The sequence below is a fragment of the Stomoxys calcitrans genome, chromosome 5 (assembly GCF_963082655.1).
Source record: "Stomoxys calcitrans chromosome 5, idStoCalc2.1, whole genome shotgun sequence".
Classification (NCBI taxonomy): domain Eukaryota; kingdom Metazoa; phylum Arthropoda; class Insecta; order Diptera; family Muscidae; genus Stomoxys; species Stomoxys calcitrans.
Genome location: NC_081556.1, coordinates 118489006 through 118511446, shown reverse-complemented (window position 1 = coordinate 118511446; position 22441 = coordinate 118489006). Strand labels below are relative to the sequence as shown.

At 36.3% G+C, this 22441-nt stretch overlaps 1 protein-coding gene across 1 annotated transcript; it reads right to left on the bottom strand.

Moving 5' to 3' along the window:
- Positions 1-13600: 13600 nt before the first annotated feature.
- On the bottom strand, positions 13601-19946 carry LOC106088939 (odorant-binding protein 59a). Its single transcript, XM_013254653.2, has 2 exons — positions 19175-19946; positions 13601-13908 (listed from the first exon to the last, which is right to left on the bottom strand). Exons 1-2 carry the CDS (start codon positions 19937-19939, stop codon positions 13672-13674), a joined length of 1002 nt encoding a protein of 333 aa, XP_013110107.2. The 5' UTR covers positions 19940-19946; the 3' UTR covers positions 13601-13671.
- Between the last annotated feature and the right edge of the window lie 2495 nt (positions 19947-22441).

Below are 22441 nucleotides of genomic sequence, written 5' to 3'. Positions count from 1 at the left end.
TTGAAAATTGGGACGATAGATGTTGCCAACCTACCTTTAACTGAAGGGCTTATAGGTAACTTACATGATACATCTGATCTGTTGTCATCGTGTGTACATGCTGAATTAAGCTTTTCAGCAAAACAGTACATTCTTTTCTTTGTTTTTTACATTTCTCATTATGTTACCAAATTTTTGTTAAACGATAGCTACATAAATTGGTTGTCAACGAAAAAATCGAAATAATTTTAATAATGTGGTATAATTTTTACCAATTAATTTATAATAATTTATTATCAAGATTTATCACTAAAAATATCCATTAAACCCAGAATTTGGTTTTAAATTAAATATTCATATTTTTTTTTGGTAAAATACTTGGTATGGTTACTTTTTCAAATGTTGGCTTATAAGGTAATGCCTTAAGCGAAATTTTCGGTAGAAGACACATGGTGACAATAAACTATGCATTCGTTTGGCAAATCTGTCACACTTTTATGGTAGTAAAGTACGCATTTATCAAAATTAATCGTTTTTTGTGTAAAGAAATCCATAACGAGGATCAAAGTTATGGGAGAAGTACAATCTGTTACCTTATGGAATGGTCATAGGAAAATATGTATGAATACGCCCTCAAAATGTTTCGTACGTGTGTGTATAACTTTCACCTTTAAGGGCAGTATGAACCTTTGGCAAAATATTCGTTATCACAAGAAATGCATTGATATATCTAAGCGAAATTTCTGTTGCCGAAACCGCTGAATCGACGGTTTTCAAAGTAGGAGCCAAAAATTTTGTAGAAGTATGTATGTTTTGTTGGTTCGTGCACCAGATTTATAAACACTTTTTTTTTTTTTTGATGGTTACGTTGTTGACATTTTTGGTGAGGATACGTACATTTTTGATGAGGATTGTCGCCATATTGTAGTATACACAAGGCTTCTGGCGGGAATCAAACCCACGACACCTATACTGGTAATCCAAGCACGCTACCAACTCGGCTACGGGGGCGCCCAATTGTTTAATTGTAACTCGAATTTACTTTCGCTTTTTGCTTTCAACACAATTAACTAAAAAAAGTAATTGGCGAAAAATATAGCGAAAAACGAATATAGTACCAACTTTAAGCGAGTAAAACCAAATTCACTTGATTTGTGCAAATCTCCAAAACCCGTTTACATTACGTGATTTGGAGTTCAAGATTTCCGAAATCTTAATGGAGGTATGTCCTACTGAATGAAATCAGCAAGTTTCTTTGCTTTAAACTCAATTATCTAAAAAGAATATAGTACCAGATTTAAGTGAGTAATACCAAATCCACTTGATTTGAGCAAATCTCCAAAATCTGTTTACACTATGTGATTTGTAGTTCGAGATTTCCGAAATCGCAAATTTGCATTTGCGTTAAGCGTTAACATGATATAAAACAGGAACAAACGACATATTTAAGAATTTAAATAAAATCACAATTACGAACTATGAAAAACATTTATTTATAATTAAAATGATTTATTTTTTTGCTTTGTGTTTGTCAACGTTAAAATATTATAAAGCACTTAGCAGAAAGTGCGTTTGATTTATCCTTAAACTAACGAATCCGCTAGATTGGCAAATAAAACAGACCAACTGTTAATTATTGCAAATTTGGCAACACTGATCTCGCCCACTCTCAGTTTGATTCGTGTTCTTGTCGTGGTCGGATGATTTTAGCAAACGGTCTCTTGTTTTCGGTGCTAAGTGGAAGTTTTAATGTCTTTTCTTATTGAATATTGGCAGTAAACTAATTAGAAAACTAATAAGAATAATCCAGAAACCAATGGTTAGCTAAAATATGCGAAATAGCTGTGTTTGTTACGTTGCGCTTTTGGTATCTTTGTCGTCGCGCAAATACATAAACATTGACATTCGGTTCGGTTCGCTAATGTGGTGTTAAAGTGTTGTTATTGCTCATATTAAGGAAACAAGTAATGAAATACAAACTGAAAAGTGAAAATATAACCTTCAATCTATTCTTAATCCAAGTAAGAAGAGAGAAAGTTAGTCAAAAATGTGATTTATTTTAGATTCACTTTTCCATATAAAGGCAATGATTTGTTTTTGTATACCATTATGTTTCGCTGTGGTCCGTTGCTTTGATTACTGCTCGTTTCGTCATTATAAAGAAATTGTAGTCGATCTTGTGTCGTGTACGATACACAAAGGCTCTCTGAAAAGCAAACAACTGATTACAAACTTAAAAAAATGCAAATGAAATCGAATGAATCCAAAGAACAGTAACCATAAATATTTGCCTCTTCTTCTCCTAGTTTGTTAACAAGTGCAGTTAACATATACACCAGTATGTTGCCTTGTCCACTATTGCTTTTATTATTGCTTGCGTTGTCGTCGCAGAAAAAGAGTTTCTAGGTCGCTCTCTTGTCGTGTTTGTTTATCGAACAGTGCTTCGTTATGTTCCTTCTGTTATTTAATGCTACTAAAACAAAAGTCTCAAAGTCTTTAGCCGTAAGAGCGTTTTATTTGCCCATAAACTAGCGAAACCCGCTAGATTGGCAAAGATAACGATTCCGCTAGATTGGCAAATAAAACAGACCAACAGTTAATTATTGCAAAATTGGCCACACTGTTCTCGCCCACTCTCAGTTTAATTCGTGTTCTTGTCGTGGTCGGATGATTTTAATAATCGGTCTCGCGAGTGTCTTTTTTTTCAGTTCTAAGTGGAAGTTTTTATGTCTTTTCTAATTGAATAATAGCGGAAAACTAATAAGAAAACTAGTAAAAAGAAATCGGAAACAAAAGATCAGCTAAAATATGCGAAATAGTTGTGTTTGTTATGTTGCGCTTTTGCTGCCTTCGTCGTCGCGCATATACATAATACATTGACAGTCGGTCACCTGCGGCTCGGTTCGTTATTGTTGTGTTAAAGTGTTGTTATTGCTCATATAAAGCAAACAAATGATGAAATACAAACTCAAAAGAAAAAATGTAGCCCTGAATATATTCGAATGCCAAGTAAAATGCGAAAAAGGTAGTCATGAATGTGCATTCTTTGGTTAATTCTTACATATAAAGTCAATGATTTGTTTTTGTATGCCACTGTGTTTCGTTGTGGCCCGTTGCTTTGACTACTGCCCGCGTCGTTGATATAAACATACTCGCAGTCGATCTTGCGTCGTATACGAAGTCAACATTTTGTTTTTACACCAGTGTGCTGCCTCGTCCTCTGCTGCTGCTAAATGTAACTGCTCGCGTCGTCGTCGCAGATAAGAGTTTCTCGGTCGCTCTCTCGTCGTGTGTGTTTATGGAACAGTGCTGCGTTATGTTCCTGCTGTTATTTAATTGAAACTGAAAAAAATGTGAAGATGTGTGAAGTTTTTTCTAAGCATTGCTTTTGTATAGCAGTGCATAACTTGTAGTTTTACTGTTGCCAATCTGTTTTCGTCGTTGCTGTCGTAGTAAATGATTTTACACTCGGTTTCGAATTTTGTGCATTTTTTTGAAGCTTTAAAATGAAATGTCATACATACACATGTACACATAATTGCTAAAAGGAAAACGAAAAGAACCTTTTAATGAGTGAGAAGCCAATGATTTGTTTTGCATGGTTGTGTTTATTTTACAATCTCTCTCGCTGCTTTTGACACATGTATCGTAGTGTAATGGGCCAGAATAGCAGCAGGTCGGTGTTCTGATAACATCTTCGACGTTAATGAAATAAGGTAGGTGCTTATGTGCTCAAACTTTTTTACTATTTCATTTTTACAAATGCCGATTATGACGATATTTCAAGAATGGAAGGTCATGGTTGTTATATAAATTTTAGCGCTGCAATCGTTGCCATACAAATTAAAAATAATGCACGTAAAATATTTTGATATGCTGACGTCTTAATGGGACAACTATATATTTCTGTGTTATTGAAAGTTGAGTCTAAAACATTGTAAATCGATTTTTTGTGCCAATAAACCCGTAGTGGGGTTTACTGTTAGTGCATTGTACATGGCATGGCCAGTGCTACGTTTCTTTTGTGCTGTTTGTTTTTCTCTCTTTGTGCTCTCCTCTGCCTGATGAAAGCCGACTGCGTTACTGCAGAGATGTTATCTCTTTATCTGCCTTTTCTTTTCTTTCATTTATTTTATTTGAGCAAAGAGAAGAGAGAGGTTATCTGCAAGCATTTATTGATCATGAAAAAACCTACACAGATTAAAGTTTTCCTTTAAGCAAACGTGTTTTGTTTCCCGTCCATATCCCATCAAAGCTGAATGGGTACAAAAATAAAGCTGTCCCAGACAAATTCGGGCTTGAGTTCCAAAAGAGGTATCGCAAAAGGGGACTAATAAAAATTAGTTCAATAATCTTTTTGTCATAAAATAGACCAATGTGATTGGTCTATTTGCTCTGTTGGGCTTTTTAGGAGTGTGAAAACAATATGAGCCTCCAGTAAAATATCTTTAAGAGTAACATTCGAATGTGTTATTTTTATTAGGGCAGCAACCCCAAACGGACATTTAGATCCGATTGGGAAAAAATATATCCTTGACAATAGTAAACATTTAGACTCAAATTTGATTAAAAGTTGACACAGGAGGGACCAGGGGGTCATTAATAATATTGTATACGCTGTGGTGCCACATGACATGGTGACCCGATTTTGAACGTACACTTATAGAAAAACGTTTGCTGAAAATAGCAAACACTGTCTGCTGTAGTTAATTTTGCTGCTATTGTAGCAGTAGTTATGCTATTACAGCAGTAGTTCTGCTATTACAGCAGTAGTTGAAGGCGATTATGAAGGGGATGTTAGAAGAATAACTAGAACATATATGTAAATTTGTGTTTCAGTGGATGTTTATAATAACCACTGAATGTATACTTTCCAAAACCAGTTTTTCATTAAATTTAGATACAAAAGGCCATGCCAGTTATGCGCACATTAGTAGAACAATAACAAAATATGCGAGCTAGCTCAACCACATTTCTAAATGTATACCAGTGGAGGTATCATGTAGCATCTTTACAGTAATTTTCCACAAATTAAAATAATCTTCCAACAGAATTTCTAAAGAAATTCGAAATGTATACCAGTGGAGGGATCATGTAGCTTCTTTACAGTAATATTCCACAATTTAAAAAAATCTTCCAACAAAATGTCGAAATAAATTCTAAAAAATTCCCAAGTAATTCCTAAAGTAATCAAAACAAGTAATAGGCAACCATAAAAAGTAGCATAAACCTTTTTTTTCAGTTGACTTGTGTACTCAAATCAACAGATTTGGTAAGTTGAAATAGCAGTTAGAAATGTTTGCTAATACAGCAGGCCTATGTTTGCTAAAACAGCAGTAATGTCTGCTTTCCCATTTTCAGCTGACAAAAATTGCTGTTTTAGCAAACTTTTTTGCTGTTTTGAATAACACATTTGGTTGAGTGTAGATAACAAATACACTGAATAGATTAATTAATGTGATTATGAGAAGGATCCATGGGACTCTGAACCATTTAAAAGAACCTTTTATGATCTAGCGACGGCCACTGGGCCAGATAGTTTTAAGAGAAATAAATTTTTGAAAAATATGTCTATAGACACAAAATTTTGATAATTTTTTTAAGACAAAATTTAAGCTTTTTTCTACTAATTCGAAATAAACATAGTTTTATAGTAATATAAAACTGTTAACAAATTTTCTAACCAAATAAAATTTATAAAAAATTGTCTTTTCATTTTTCTAAAATGTCTTATTTTTACAATTTCATTCAAAAAATTTCCTGAGAAATAAAATTTTGCCAGAATTTTCTAAAAATTAAAATTTGAAAAACTTTTCTTTGAAGTGGACAAAACTTTGAAAAGATATAAAATTTTGCCAATTGTCTTAAAAAAGAAAATTTTGTAATTTTTTATTGAATTTAATTGTGATGCACTGTTCAATGGACACAAAAGTTGTAAAACAAATTCTTAACAAATAAATATTTTCTGTTGAAATAAAATTTTGAAAAAATTTTATGTAGAAATTAATTTTTTACAAATTTCTCTATAAAAATAAAATGTTAAAAAAAATTTCTACAAAATTAAATTTTGAGACAATTTTAAATTAAAATTAAATCTGCACAAAAGACAATTTTTTGTGCAAATTTTATCTTTTTCTGTAGAAATAAAATTTTGACAAAGTTTTCTATAAAAGAAAATTTTAAAAAAAATTTTCTGCAGAAGCAAAGTTTTGACAACATTTTCGGGTATATATGTAAAGCTCTTTTCGTCACAATACAGTGAAAATTAGAAAACCTGTGCAATTCGGCACGGACTTTGAGTGGTCTAATAAATATAAGTCACTGTACAATTTTGTAAAACTCAATATTGTTCTTTTTGGCAGCTATGTCCAAATATAAACCGATCTGAACCATATAGGACACGGATGTCGAAAACCCTATCATAGGTCACTGCGTCAAATTTCAACGAAATCGGTTAATAACGGCGCTTTTTATAGGCCCAAGACTTTAAATCGAGAGATTGTTCTATATGAGCCTCATCGCTGAACAAAATTTGTCAAAATTTGAACACATTTCGAACCGAACACTGATTTTGGTAATAAAATTCAATGATTTGCAAGCGTTGCTCGTTAGTAAGTCTATTCATGATGAAATGTCAAAGCATACTGAGCATCTTTCTCTTTGACACCATGTCTGAAATCCCACGTGATCTGTCAAATACTAATGCATGAAAATCCTAACCTCAAAAAAATCACCCTTTATAACCAAATCTGGACCGATATGGACCAAATTAAACAAGGATATAATAATCATCATATTTTATTAGAACTCATCTACTATATCCATAGCTATATCATAATAAGGGCTGGTCTCGTTCATATTTTATTCAGGTTCTGAAAACTAATTTGCTAGTTACATTTTCATACAATAAATCAGTTTTTTATGGGATTAAGACCCTAAAATGGAAGATTGGTCTATATGACAGCTATATATTTATATAGTCTGATCTGAGTCATATTTGGGTCGGATGTCGGAGGGCTTTAAATAACTCACTGTTTCAAATGTCAGCGAAATCGGATATAAAATAAAGCATTTATGGGCTTCAGATCCTTTATCGGAAGATCGGTCTATACGAAAGCTATATCTAAATATAGTCCGATCTAAACCATATTTGGGTCGGATATTGGGAAGCTCAAACAACTCATTGTTTCAAATTTTAACGAAATCGGGTAATAATTGAAGCTTTTATGGGTTCCAGACCCTTAAACGGCAGATGGGTCTATATGACAGCTATATCTAAATATATAGGCGGTGGAAGGCCCAAAACTATTCACTGTTTCCAATTTCAGCGAAATCGGAGAAAAAAGCTTTTACGAGTGTTCAAAATACATTTATTTTGAACATGAGAGATAACGCATTAGCATTTCATAGCCCACGCGTTGTTATCTTATAGAGTCTGTGTGCGGTTTAGGGTCTATTTGTACGATCGCCTATCTCATAAAACCAATACGCACAGCCGTATAAACCCTGCATGTGTACTTTTAAAAAGGGAATAGATAATGAGTCTAAGAAATGCATGTGTGTGTTTACTTAGGATCGTAAAATATCAGATAAGGAGAAACGGAGATATCACTGCGTTGGTATCTCGTTCTAGTTTAGTTTTAAGATTTTCATTTATTGTAGTGATAGGAAATTTGAAAATAAATGGTCAGTATAAATCTAGCATCAGAGAAGTGCGTTTTAGATTCAGCTCAACAACGAGCTTCAGACCACTTATCGGGATATCGGCCTATATGGCAGCTATGTCTAAAATTTCAGCGAAATCGGATAAAATAAATAAAGCATTCATGGGCATAAGACCCTTTACCGGCAGATCGATCTATATAGCAGCTATATCCAAATATGGTCCGATTTGGTCCGTTCAAGAAATTTACCATCGTGCATCAAAAAGATGTATCTGTGTCAAATTTCAGCTCAATATCTTAATTTTTGAAGGCTGTAGAGTAATTACAACAGACGGACGGACAGACAGACTCAGGGACATCGTTAAATCGTCTTAGAATTATACGACGATTTGAAACATATATACTTTGTAGGGTCGGAAATTGATATTTAGATGTGTTGCAAATGGAATGACTAAATGAGTATATCCCCTATCCTATGATGGTGGGTATAAAAATTGCACAAAATTTTCTATAGAAAAAATAAAAAAATTTTCTATAAAACAAAATTTTATATAGAAATAGGATTTTGACAAAAGGGTTTGAGGTTTTGAGAAAATTTTTGATTTTCTTTAAGATTTTCTTTAGAACTAAAATGTTGACAAAATTTTTTGTAGAAATAAAGTTTTTACAATATTGTCTATGAAAAAAAAAACTCTAAATCGTGGATGAAATTTTGAAATTGTAATTGTAACTGGGCCAAATCGATCCATGTTTTGATATAGCTGCCATATAAACCGATCTTGGATCTTGACTTCTTGAGCCAATAGAGCGCGCAATTCTCATCCGATTTGGCTGAAATTTTGCATGAGGTGTTTTGTTATGACTTCCATTAACTGTGCTAGGTATCGAGCAAATCGGTATATAACCTGATATAGCTGCCATATAAATCGATCTGGGATCTTGTCTTTTGGAGCTTTAGAGCGCGCAATTCTCATCCGATTTGGCTCAAATTTTGCATGAGGTGATTTGTTACGACTTCCAATAACTGTGCTAAGTATGGAGCAAATCGGTATATAACCTGATATAGCTGCCATATAAATCTATCTGAGATCTTGACTTCTTGAGCCTATAGAGGGCGCAATTCTCATCCGATTTGGCTGAAATTTTGTACAACGACTTCTCTCATGACTTTCAACATACGTGCCCCTAATATGGTCTGAACTGATCAATAGCTTATGCAGCTCTCATATAAACCTATCTACCGATTTTGCTTCTTGAGCTCCTACACGGCGCAATTCTTTTCCGAATAAACTGAAATATTACACAATGTATTCTACAATGTTCTGCATTCATTTATGGTCCGAATCGGACTATAACTTGATATAGCTCCAATAGCATAACAGTTCTTATTCAATATTCTTTGTTTGCCTCAAAAGAGATACCGCGCATAGAATTAGACAAATGTGATCCACGGTGGAGGGTATATAAGATTCGGCCCGGTCGAACTTGGCACGCTCTTACTTGTTTGGTCTTAAACTTGGTGTGTGCCTCCGCAAATGGTGGAGCTGTATGAAAATCAAAATGTGTTCAAAATTATTACTGACAGCTTTTTTCGAAGTTACGAGCAATAGTGTTTTCTCATTTAGACTTTTTTGTCTGAGCTCATAACATTGATGATTGACTGGGTAATTCGTCGAAGAAGGCCGCTGACGAAGGGATGGTATCCCAGAAAGTGCAGTCCGGTTAACCTTTCGACCAAATTTTTGAATACATTTTGATTTAAGACCAAATGGTGCTTTTATTAATAAATAATATCACCCACGGTTGTCAACTAATAAATGAGTTGGACAACAATTGGTTTGATAGTTACCCCCGTGGTGAATGACATCCAAAAATAACTGATCTTGAACACATAGGCAACAAAAAAAAAACTATGGAAGGAAAATTTTGTTTCTATACAAAATTTTATCAAAATTTTGTTTTTATGGAAAATTTTGTTTCTCAATTTTTGTTTGTTTCTCTTTCGAGACGAGCTCAATGATCGGAAATCCAAAATGGAAAAGGAAAGCCAAAGATAGCAACACACACCAACCACTATGGGACGCGTTTCGTCTTTGGTTAGAAGACTTTTCAACCATATTAGGAGTAATAGCTTCAAGGGCTATGCGTTGGTATGTTGTATTTGAATCGTATTTATTGCGAAAACGCCTCAATGATACAAATACCACATTTACCACGCTCGAAAACCCTTTCTATTAGCTGTACTTTTCCCAATGCATGTGTTTTCGTGCAATGACAGTTTTTTTATACCCTCCGCCATAGGATGGGGGGTATACTAATTTCGTCATTCTGTTTGTAACTATTCGAAATATTCGTCTGAGACCCCATAAAGTATATATATTCTTGATCGTCGCAACATTTTATGTCGATCTAGCCATGTCCGTCCGTCTGTCCGTCCGTTCGTCTATCTGTCTGTCGAAAGCACGCTAACTTCCGAAAAAGTAAAGCGAGCCGCTTGAAATTTTGCACAAATACTTTTTATTAGTGTAGGTCGGTTGGTATTGTAAATGGGCCATATCGGTCCATATTTTGATATAGCTGCCATATAAAACGATCTTGGGGCTTGACTTTTTGAGCCTCTAGAGGGCGCAATTCTCATCCGATTTGACTGAAATTTTGCACATAGTGTTTTAGTATCACTTCTAACAACTGTGCTAAGTATGGTTCAAATCGGCCCATAATGACAATTACACTAATGGTGCACATGATTCTGTGCATCTGTTGGAAGTTGTATTGATGGCTACAACGTCCAACAGATGTACAGAATCGTGTGCGCTATGGAAGTACTGTAATTGTCGCAGAAAAAAAATCTGTCATTACACGAAAACTCATGCATTGGGTGTGAGTTGCGACCTCTGGCTTTCCTTTTCCATTTGCAAAAAGAAATTCTCCGATCATTGAGCTCATCCCGAAAAAAAAAACAAACAAGCGTTGTAATATTTAGAGATCTTCGCTCTAACAGTCAAAAAACTTGATAATTTTCTACAGAAACGAAATTTTTTTAAATAACCTTTTTTGTTTGAAATATGAGGCCAACTTAGCGCAGAGGTTAGCACGTCCGCCTATGACGCTAAACGCCTGGGTTCGAATCCTGGCGAGACTATCAGGAAAAATTTTCAGCTGTGGCTTTCCCCTCCTTATGCTGGCGACATTTGTGAGGTACTATGCCATGTAAAACTTCTCTCCAAAGAGGTGTCGCACTGCGGCACGCTTTTCGGACTCGGCTTTAAAAAGGAGGCCCCTTATCATTGAGCTTAAACTTGAATTTGACTGCACTCATTGATATGTGAGAAGTTTGCCCCTGTTCCTTAGTGGAATGTTCAGGGGCAAAATTTTGGATTTGTTTGAAATATTTTGGCGAAATCTTAAGTCTATAAGTTTATTTTTTTATGAAATATTTAGTAATTGCAAATATGCTCATACTGACAAAGCTTGATAAGAATATTTGTAAAAATTGTTTTTTCATAAACATTCCTCTGTTTCATGCCACTCAAGGATGTTTGCCAGTCTATGCTCTATGTTATGCTGAATATTTTAACTTCTCCCGACAGTGTATTGGCTTGCGTATATTTTATGCTAGTAGTAGGTTTGGGGTGTGGTATATCCTGCAATGCCAATGTTTTTTGTACCGTCTTCCATTTGGCCTCAACTTACATGGTCATGTATTTGGGTATGTGTCATTGGCATTTACCAGAACTATGATTTGCATTGTTGTGTTCACATAAATTTACGAACATCAATGAATCATTTTTAATCAATGCCTAATAAATTATTGACAGAATTTGTGATACGATGAAGTACAACTGCAAGGACACACTCGCATACAGACACGCAAACTTAGGCATTGTTTTTATTATTTTTGTTATACTAGCACATGTACAGTTGCAACATATCCTTGGTGAAGTTGAAGTTATCATGAAAATCCTGTGTCGAAGATAGATTTGTGTATGCAAGTGGGAGATATACAAATGTGGAAATTTCCATTAAAAATTTTTGGGGGACTCACACAACAAAAAAAAATATTTAAAATATTTTGAAACATAACATTTTTATTTGATATATTTTAACAACAACATTTTAATAAGATAAGATTAACATTAAAAAAGAAGAAGGCCCGCTCCGCTGCGCCTTCTTGAACTCTCTAATATCTTTTTAGGGTGGGGACACTTCGCCCTGAATGCGGATATCGAATTCATGCCATTGTAGCCTATGACGCTGAACGCGTTCGAATCCTGGCGAGAACACAGGACAAAGCGGCGTTTATCCCCTCTTAATATTGGCGTCACTGGCGAGGTACAATGCCATGCATGGTAATTTAAAAAATTTTCCCCAAAGAGGAGTCGCACTGCGGCACGCCGTTCGAACTCGGCGCAGGGTACTTGGACCCAAATTTGAATACGTTTTCTGGTCTCCAATACATTCCATTTGACAAGCTTATTGTGCCCATCGGCCCACTTTCGGATATGGGTGGCGTTTTTGGGGTTAGGGGGAGGGTCCGCCTCCACCTGATATCTAAAAATTATACAGCTTATGTTTCGTTACAGACAAACATACACAATCTATGAAAATTTTAGGAAAATCGGTTCAGCCAAGTATCTTATAGTCATAATGGATCTAATGGCGTTTTTGAGGGGTGGCGTAAACCCCTATTTCGATCAGATTTTGTATGCCAGGTTAGAAATTTACTCCCGTATACCTTTCATTTGAGCCCCATATTGAAATGAACGTCCAATATGACTGTTTGGGTGAGTTTTGGAGTTGGGGCGACCCGATAGGTTCTTAGACTCAAATTTTATTACACTATTCGTATTCTACTCTCCAATACCTTTCATTTGATACCTATATTGTCCCGATCGGTCCACTTTTGATTATGGGTTGTGTTTTTGACATAAGGGGGAGGGTCCGTCCCCCTTCTGATAACGACAAATTATATAGCCTATGTTTCCTTACAGACCAACATACATAATATGCGAAAATTTCGAGAAAATCGGTTCTGCCGTTTTTTTTGTTTATACGGAAAAAACAAACCGAGTCCCATATATCGGTGATTGGCTAATGTGGCCATTTTGTGCGTTTTTGTGGGGGTGGAGTGACCCCCTATACTATACAACATGAATTTGTGTGCCAGATTCGTTATCTACTCTCCCAAACTTTTCATTTGATACCCATATTGCCCTTATCGGTCTACTTTTGATTTTGAGTGGTGTTTTTGGGGTTAAGGTGGAGGGTGCGCCCCCTTCCGTTATCAATAAATTATAAAGCCTATTCCTTCTTCCTGACCATATTCGTAATCTACTCCCGAATACCTTTCATTTGAGTCCCATATTGTCATCATCGTCAAATGACATATTTTAAGAGGTTTTTGGGCTGGGGCGGCCCCCAGGTACTTGGACCCAACTTTTATTATGAAATTCGTACTCTACTCTTGAATAACTTTCATTTGAATCCCATGTTGTCACGATCGGTTCACTTTTATTTTTGGGTAGTACTTTTGGAGAAAGGGGGAGGGTCCGCCCCCCTCCCGATATCAGAAAATTATATAGCCTATGTTTCTTTTCAGACCAACCTACACAATCTGTCTGTACAGAACAAACAAACAAACCGACAAACAAACACAAATTGAATTTTATATATAAGATTTTTTTCCAATTTTTATGCATGGAGGTCAGGCCCCTTAATACCTTTTTCTGAGTGTCTATCGTCATCGGATATTTGATGAAATAGTTTGTTTTAGGCAAATGTATTCTTATGTCCAACTCAATGTTTTCTTGAGGTGGCTTAAAAAATAAATCTTACAACATTCAATTAGAAAAATATATTTTTGACAATAACAAAATTCCAATCAATCATGGTCTTACATGGTCAACTCAATACTAAACTCTGATTTTCCCATGGTGCATTGTTTCACAAAATAAAAATTCACTAGATACCCATAAACCTTTATTGATTATTTTTTTGTTTATTTTGTTTTCAAAAATATTTCTTAACTTTAATTAAACATTGTGCTGAACTCATTCCAATCTTCACAATTTCCTTTGGCATATTCTGTCATGCAGGAAATCAAGTCTCGTGAAAATAGACATTTCTCTCGACGCCTTTGTGACTCCAAATAACGAAAGCACTCCTGTATGGTGTCTGTATAGAAATTGCGCAATTCATGATCTCGCATATCCTTAGTAAGGACATAGACAGCTTTATGACGATCTGGATAGCTGTTTTTATTTAACTGTAAAGAAAATATTAAAAAAGGACAATACCATAGGAACATCATTTTTAGTGAAAATTTTTTGTATTTGGAGGAAAATTTTATGTCGTTAGCGAATTGGGGATGTTGCAAACCAAGCAACTGTTCTGAGTTGTTTTAACTTGGCAAAATCCAGGCTTATCTAGGTTGAGGCGTTGGGTTAGTAGCCCATCACCCGGAAACTTTGAAAAACCGAAGAAGATTAAAAACTGATTCCCCCGATGTTGACGTCCCCCCCAACGATTTAGGGATCATGATTTGAGTATCTGCACCTGCAATGTCCGCACTCTCTATACAGAGGGCGCAGTATATTGCAGAACATTACCGCCATACAGGAAATTCGATGTCACGGTAAGGGATTTGAAGTTTGTCGGAAAGTGAAACATCTTGACTCCAGGTTTACTCCGGTGGATGTGAGGCTAGTCACAATCCGCATAAAGGCCAAATTCTTCAACATCAGCCTTATTTGCGCCCATGCCACGACGGGAGACAAGGACGAGCAGACCAAGCATATTTTCTTGGAGCGCCTAGAAAGAGAATATGACTGCTGCCCCGTCCATAATATTAAAATCGTTCTGGCAGATTTTAAAGCTAAGATAGGGAAGAAAGACGTCTTTTGTCCAACAGTCGGTTAGTCGAAGTAACGTCCTTCGTAGTGCAGAGGTAAGCATGTCCGCCTATGACACTGAACGAATCCTGGCTGAAACATCAGAAAAATTTTCAGCTGTGGTTATCCCCTCCTAATGCTGGCGACATTTGTGAGGTACTTTGCCATGTAAAAACTTCTCCCCAAAGAGGTGTCGCTCTGCGGCACGCCGTTCGGACTCGGCTATAAAAAGGAGGTCCCTTATCATTGAGCTTAAAATTGAATAAAATTGACAGCAGTCATTGATTTGTGAGAAGTTTCTTCATCAGTTCCTTAATGGAATGTTCATGGGCAAATTTGAGAAAACGTCCGATAATGGGTTGAGACTAATAGATTTCGCCGCGGCAAAAAACATGGTAGGTAGCAGCGCCAGATTTCAAGATGGCTGTCACCCGATCAAAACATGAGGAGCCAAATTGATCTTGTTGTCACCCAGCGTGTGTGATGTACGATCGATCCGTGGAACGAATAGAGATTCGGATCATTACCTTGTTGCAGCAAAGGTTCGCATCCGTTTGAGCATGGCGAAGAAAGTACGATCCGACACTGCAGCATGATGGACATTAAAAAGCTTCAAACACAACAGGCATCGGCATACTCCACTCGACTGACCCAACTGCATGATGAAGCACTCCTGGTTCCGATGAAATAACGTCGCAGTGGCAAACCATTGCCCATTCCATGGAGAATGCAGCGAAATGCGTACTTGGGTACCGGAAGCCTCCTCCAAATAATCCATGGTACGATCAAGAGTGTCGAAATGTAACTGAAGGCAAGAATGCATCATACAGAGCGACCTTGCAATCAGACGCAAAACGTCACATGAAGGAGAGATATCGGGACAAAAGGAAAGAGGGGAAAAAGGAAATGGAAGGGCGTGAGCGTGAGTGAATTGAGATGCATAATTCTAATTCTACCAAAGAATTAAGCATCAAACCGATGCCTTTGGTACAGGAACATCCTCTTGCAAAGACAAATAAGGAAATCTGGTAACTGACACAGATAGAGTGCTGAGGAGGAGGAACAATGTCGGGGAAGAGGATACCGCAGAATCAATGCCTGATGGTGATATAGAATGTTTACCTCCTAGTCAGAATGAGGTCCAAGTAGCTGTGACCGGACTGAAGAACAACAAGGCAGCAGGAACCGATGGGTTGCCGGCTGAACCAATTAAGGCGGAGGCGACACGCTTATAAGGCGTATGCATCAGCTTGTCTGCGCAATTTGGCTAGAAGTACGCATACCCGATGATAAGAACCTTAGCATACTGTGTCCCGTACACAAGAAGGTATGTGCCAACTACAATGGTCCAAGTTAAGGGAGTGGGCGACGAATGAGCATGCATCATTGTGGAACAGCGGAATAGGGGGGGGGGATCAAGATCTTGAGAAGATGAGGCTATTACTGAAAGGAAGCAAGAAGGAGGTCAGTATAGCTATTGGTAGCATAACGGGACACATAGGACTACGAGCTCACTTATGTAAAATCGGTTCGGCCAGTGATAGCATGTGTAGGGCATGCGTGGAAGATGATGAGACGTTGGAGCATTTCCTTTGTCATTGCCCAGCTTTTGTGTCTAACAGATACCGGCACTTAGGTGCTTAGGGGAGTGGTATTGAAAACAATTAAGGATTTTGTAAGTAGCACGGAAGTCCTAACTTAAAATTTTCTTTCTAGAGGTAACTTTATAGCTCTTAGAGCTCACAACAAGCCGATTACTAGCTTAGGTGTGTGTCCATAGTGCCATGGGGCCGATTAATATATGCACCCTCTTTTCAACCTAACCTAAAATATATGGACCAGTTTGCGTTAATGAAGAACATAGACGTCGTATGAACCACGAGCTGTCTGACAACGAAACCATAGTTAAACGCATCAAACTACAACGCACGTCGTAGTGCGTAATTTAAGGGGGCCATAATAGAAAACGCAAAATGGGGAAGACGAAAACTTCTATGGGGTGACCAAGGTGAGAGCGACATCTCGAAACTGGGTGTCAGAGATTGGAGAAGAAGCATAGATGATCGAGGCGTTTGTAAATTTATTCTACGTTCGGCTTAAGGAATTAATTTTCTGCAATGGCCAATTAAAGTTACCTTTTAAGTGAACATTTTATAGAAAGTTTGTGTCTAGTTATAAATTTGGTAGAAATTTTATCTGTAAGGAAAAGAAAATTGTCTTTAGGGAAATTTCATATAAATTTTTGGAAAAAAGTGAATTCCTTTTAATTTTGTTTTCTACAAATTATCATCCAAATTTTGTATTAAGAGAAAACTTTATAAAAAATTTTGTCTCTAGAAAAAAAAATTTCATAGAAATTTTGTCTTTAGAGAAAATTTCATAGAAATTTTGTCTTTAGAGAAAATTTCATAGAAATTTTGTCTTTAGAGAAAATTTCATAGAAATTTTGTCTTTAGAGAAAATTTCATAGAAATTTTGTCTTTAGAGAAAATTTCATAGAAATTTTGTCTTTAGAGAAAATTTCATAGAAATTTTGTCTTTAGAGAAAATTTCATAGAAATTTTGTCTTTAGAGAAAATTTCATAGAAATTTTGTCTTTAGAGAAAATTTCATAGAAATTTTGTCTTTAGAGAAAATTTCATAGAAATTTTGTCTTTAGAGAAAATTTCATAGAAATTTTGTCTTTAGAGAAAATTTCATAAAAATTTTGTCTTTAGAGAAAATTTCATAGAAATTTTGTCTTTAGAGAAAATTTCATAGAAATTTTGTCTTTAGAGAAAATTTCATAGAAATTTTGTCTTTAGAGAAAATTTCATAGAAATTTTGTCTTTAGAGAAAATTTCATAGAAATTTTGTCTTTAGAGAAAATTTCATAGAAATTTTGTCTTTAGAGAAAATTTCATAGAAATTTTGTCTTTAGAGAAAATTTCATAAAAATTTTGTCTTTAGAGAAAATTTCATAGAAATTTTGTCTTTAGAGAAAATTTCATAAAAATTTTGTCTTTAGAGAACATTTCATAGAAATTTTGTCTTTAGAGAACATTTCATAGAAATTTTGTCTTTGGAGAAAATTTCATAGAAATTTTGTCATTAGAGAAAATTTCATAGAAATTTTGTCTTTAGAGAAAATTTCCTAGAAATGTTGTCTTTCTCTGTATGTCTATGGGTCGGATATTTAGAATAGTCACCAGTGCCCTAGAGGGCGGAGCGATGAGGACCACGCTTCGCCTATGCCAAAAAGTCATGTTCCCTGAACCTGTTGCATTATCCTTACGCTGCATTTTTACTCCATCGCATTTCACCAAACTACTGAGGCGTTAGTGAGAATAGGTTAAATCACTCTCCTGTAGAGCCAGTAAACTATACCCAGATTCAGGCTTTATTTCGAGCCTAAGGCCGGTCTATATTGTGTCCAACATCTGCGAGCCTTCTGGGTACGCTTCTGAATGTGACACTTCCAAATCAGTTTCCTTCCAAGATCACTTCTAAGTATTGCCATTGTCAGATATCAAAATCATTCTATTGAGGAAAAGTGGGCCCACCTTCGTCTTCCTCGTGAACAGGCGGTCTTCTATAGGTTATCATTGAGGTTGCTATCAGTTGGAAATCATGAGAGAAATCATTGTACAAAATTATAACCCAATCGGATGGAAATTGGGTCCTACATAGTCTACATAACTAAAATCGGGAGATTTACTAACGAAGCTGTATCCGGTTATGAGCCGATTCGAACGATACTTGGGATACTCAACAAGAGGGGCGATTGAAAAATGTATGACTGCTATATCAATCGATATGCGGCCAAAAACTAACATTTCGATATTTTGCCAACTCTACCCTTAGGTCTAGCCCAGTCGTATGCCATCTGCAAGGCCCTCTCGGCCTTTCCGCATAGCCGATTCGAATCCTTACTTCTTAAAAGTATTATAACATCGGCTGCGTAGCAGACGGTTTCCAATCCCTTTTCAGTCAGCACCCGTAATAGGTTATTAATGGTGGTCACCTATAGGAGTGACGATAAAATGCCCCCTTGTGGCGCGCCCTGTGCCACTATCTCCCTTGTAATTATGTCATGGGACATGCAATATATCCACCTGGTCCTTAGCGTATGGTTTATCAAGTCTCTAAGGACCTTGTCCACCCGGTACTGGTCTAAGGATTGGATTAGTATGTCGGTGCGCACATTGTTAAAAGCCCCCTCGATGTCAATGCATTCAGCCGATGTGTATGTCTTGACATCATCGAAGGTTTCTTCTATTTTATGCACAACCTCGTGCAGGGCAGTCTTCTGCGACATTCGCGTGACATAGGCATGCTGTTTGTATTTGAGCAGTTCTCTGGATGTCCTACTCTTTATCTTGGTATCCGCAATACGCTCCATGGGTTTGAGTAGAAAGGAGGTATAGCTAATAGGTATGTAGGTCGTTGGTGTCGCACTATTTGCCTAGCCAGGCATGGGCATAAACACATCGCCTCTGTCAGGCGTATGGCCATATAGTCGGTCTCCTTCTATAGTAACGCCGGAAATATTCCATCAGGTCGCGGTGACCCTTCGAGTCACCCTTCGAGTAAATTTCATAAAAATGTTAAGAAAATTTCGTGGCATTTTGTTTTTTTAAAGGAAAGGGTTGGGCCACTCACCATATGTAGTTCCTCAAAGAAGCAGTGTGCAATGCATGCCGCATCCGAATTGGTGTTGTTGTTGCTATTATTATTATTATTGTTGCCATAACTATTATTATTTTTATTTCTATTGTTGTTATTGTTGTAGTTATTATTGTTTTTGTTGTTGTTGTTGTTATTATTACTATTACTGCCAGAGCGGTTATTTTGTGATGAACCTCCACCACCATCATTCCTTTGATTTTGTTGATACCACTGATTATTACCATTTGACTTGTTTTGATTATTGGAGCGTTGACGATTTCGATCATTGTTTCCATAGCGATCCTCATCCTTATTATAGCCACTATAGTCTCCTCCACTACCACCATTTCTTCCATTTCCATTGGAACCCCTATTATTGCCATTGCGATTATTCTCTTGATAACCGCGCTGGTAATATTGGGAACGATAGCCATCATCATAGTTACCCTCATAACTCTCTTCGCTGTCTCCATAATCCGGATAGTTGTTGTTGTAACCATTTCGATTGTTCTTTTGATTCGAACGTCCTTGGGCCTGTTGGTTGTTCTGTTGATTTCTTTGTGTATTAAAGGCATTCTCACCAAACTTTCGCATGCAAGACCTTGCCACCCTTTTCAATTCGGCCTCCGAAGGACCATCATCTGTGCGACATCGTAAAGATTTTGAATTTCCAATCAGCAAGAGAAGAAGAGCGATAAAAAATATTTGACACACAAATGTTCGTTGACGTTTGGCGGGTTTCTCCGCCAACTGGGTCATTGTGATTTTTAAGCAGCACTAACTGATTGCATCTGTTGCCAGTTGGCATTTATATGAGAGGGTGGATAGTGCGTTTTGTCAAATTTCAAATTTAAATTTTGACAGCTGTCATGTTAACATTTTGCCATTTCCCTTTGGGGCATTCAGGTGAAATGAAATCATATAATAGATTATGTAATAGAAATAATAGGTATAAGCTTAGAAGTCAATATGATGGGTTATTGTACAGTAGGTGGTATCGCAATCTTTCTTCAAATAATATCGATTTTTCTATACTTCTTATCAACATAGAATAAAAAGTTTGGAATGTCTTTGCAACAAACGGATCAATTTTGTTGGGGGGGTACTACTTTTATAATAAATATACAACATTTCCCTCATCCTTTAAATGAAAAAAATTAAAAACCGTTTTCAATCCCGAAATTAATTGAAATTAATTCAATTAATTTTTTGATTGAAACAGCTTTAAGCACGAAAATCATAAAATCAATCAAAGTTCTCTTAAAAAGGTGATTGAAAAAATTCAATTAAAAAAATTGCATATGTAATTAAAAAGATGATTGAAATTTTTAGCAATTCCAATTAAAAAAATTATTGAAATTTTTGAAATGTTCAATTAATTTTTTAATTGCTCCAATCAAAAAAATAATTTAAATTTCCGAAATATCCAAATAATTTTTTAATTGGCTCACAAATATGACAGATGAGTTATTCTAACCAAATGACGAAATGCGTTCCATTGATCCAATTAAAAAAATTATTGAAATTTTTGAAACGTTCAATTAATTTTTTAATTGTTCCAATTAAAAAAATAATTTAAGTCTCCCAAACATCCAATTAATTTTTTAATTGAATCACAAATACGACAGATGTGTTATTCTAACCAAATGACGAAACGCGTTCCATAGTGGTTGGTGTGTGTTATGATCTCTGGCTTGCTTTTTCCATTGCAAAAAATCTTCGATTATTGAGCTCGTCTCGAAAAAGAAACAAACGAGAAATTGTGAAATTAAATGATTTTCGCCCTAAAAGGCAAAAAAAACTGAAAAAACAATTTTTTTGCAATTTCTTACTGAAAATGTTTTAAAACTACTGCTTAAATAAGGCGCCTACTGCCATAAAATTCTTAATGCTGGTAGTTGTTTGAGAAAGAAAATTTTAAAAATATTTGTGTTTTTACAAATAAAAAGGAGAATTGGTTAGGTTAGGTTAGGTTGAAAAGAGGTCGCGGATCTTAATCCGCCACATGCCACTATGGACATACACCATAACCAGTAATCGGCTTGTTATGCGCTCAAAATATAAAATATTGGGTTGCCCAAAAAGTGTTTGCGGATTTTTTAAAAGAAAGTAAATGCATTTTTAATAAAGCTTAGAATGAAATTTAATCAAATATACTTTTTTTACACTTTTTTTCTAAAGCAAGCTAAAAGTAACAGCTGATAACTGACAGAAGAAAGAATGCAATTACAGAGTCACAAGCTGTGAAAAAATTTGTCAACGCCGACTATATGAAAAATCCGCAATTACTTTTTGGGCAACCCAATTGTAATCTCGAAAAATTAATCAAGTCTCCGTGACAAGTTTGGCTAAGACTAAAGGCATGGCGTACTACGGGCCATGGCCGTCTTTTTCAAAATTGGGAAGACAAGGATAGGCAAAGATACTCGTATTGAGCCCGACACTCAATAACGCCTAACGGACAAAGATCCTAATACTGAAACATCAGACAGTGCAGGGGTGAGAGACCCAACACATCCTAACGAACAGAGACCCGACGACGGAACCATCAACGACTTTCTAGAGATTTCGAAGACTAGGATGAATAAAGGACCTAACGCTGAAACACAGGCAGTGCAGTAACATAGAACTCAATGCCCCCTAACGCACAGCGAGCCGACGATGAGACCATAACCTACTCCCAAGAAGCCCATTTACTAAAGATTTGGAAGACTAGTATTGGCTTACTTACTTAATTGGCTATGCCAGAATAAATGTTCCCCTAGCCGAACGTAGAAGAGCGTTCCACACGCCTCGATCTTCTGCGCTCATTCTAAAATCTCTGACACCAAGTTTCGAGGTATCTCCCACCACTTGATCTTTCTATCGGGCTTTTGGTCTTCCCGGTTTGCGTGTACAACCGAGTTTGTCTTCAAAAGACTTCTTTGCTGGAGCTTCTTCATCCATTCTGACAACATGACCTAGCCAACGTAGCCATTTGATTTTGATGCGTGTAACAAAGCTATCGTCGTCATACAGCTCGTGGTTCATACGTCGTCTATATTCTTCATTAACGCAAACTGGTCCATATATTTTACGAAGAATATTTCTCTCAAATACTCCAAGCACTGCCTCATCTGCTTTAACAAGTACCTATGCTTCAGAACCATATAACAGCACGGGTAGTATCAGTGTCATGTATACTGTAATCTTCGTCTGTCGAGAGGTGGCCTTGGTTCTAAACTGCTTACTTAGTCCAAAGTAGCATCTGTTTGCCAGTAT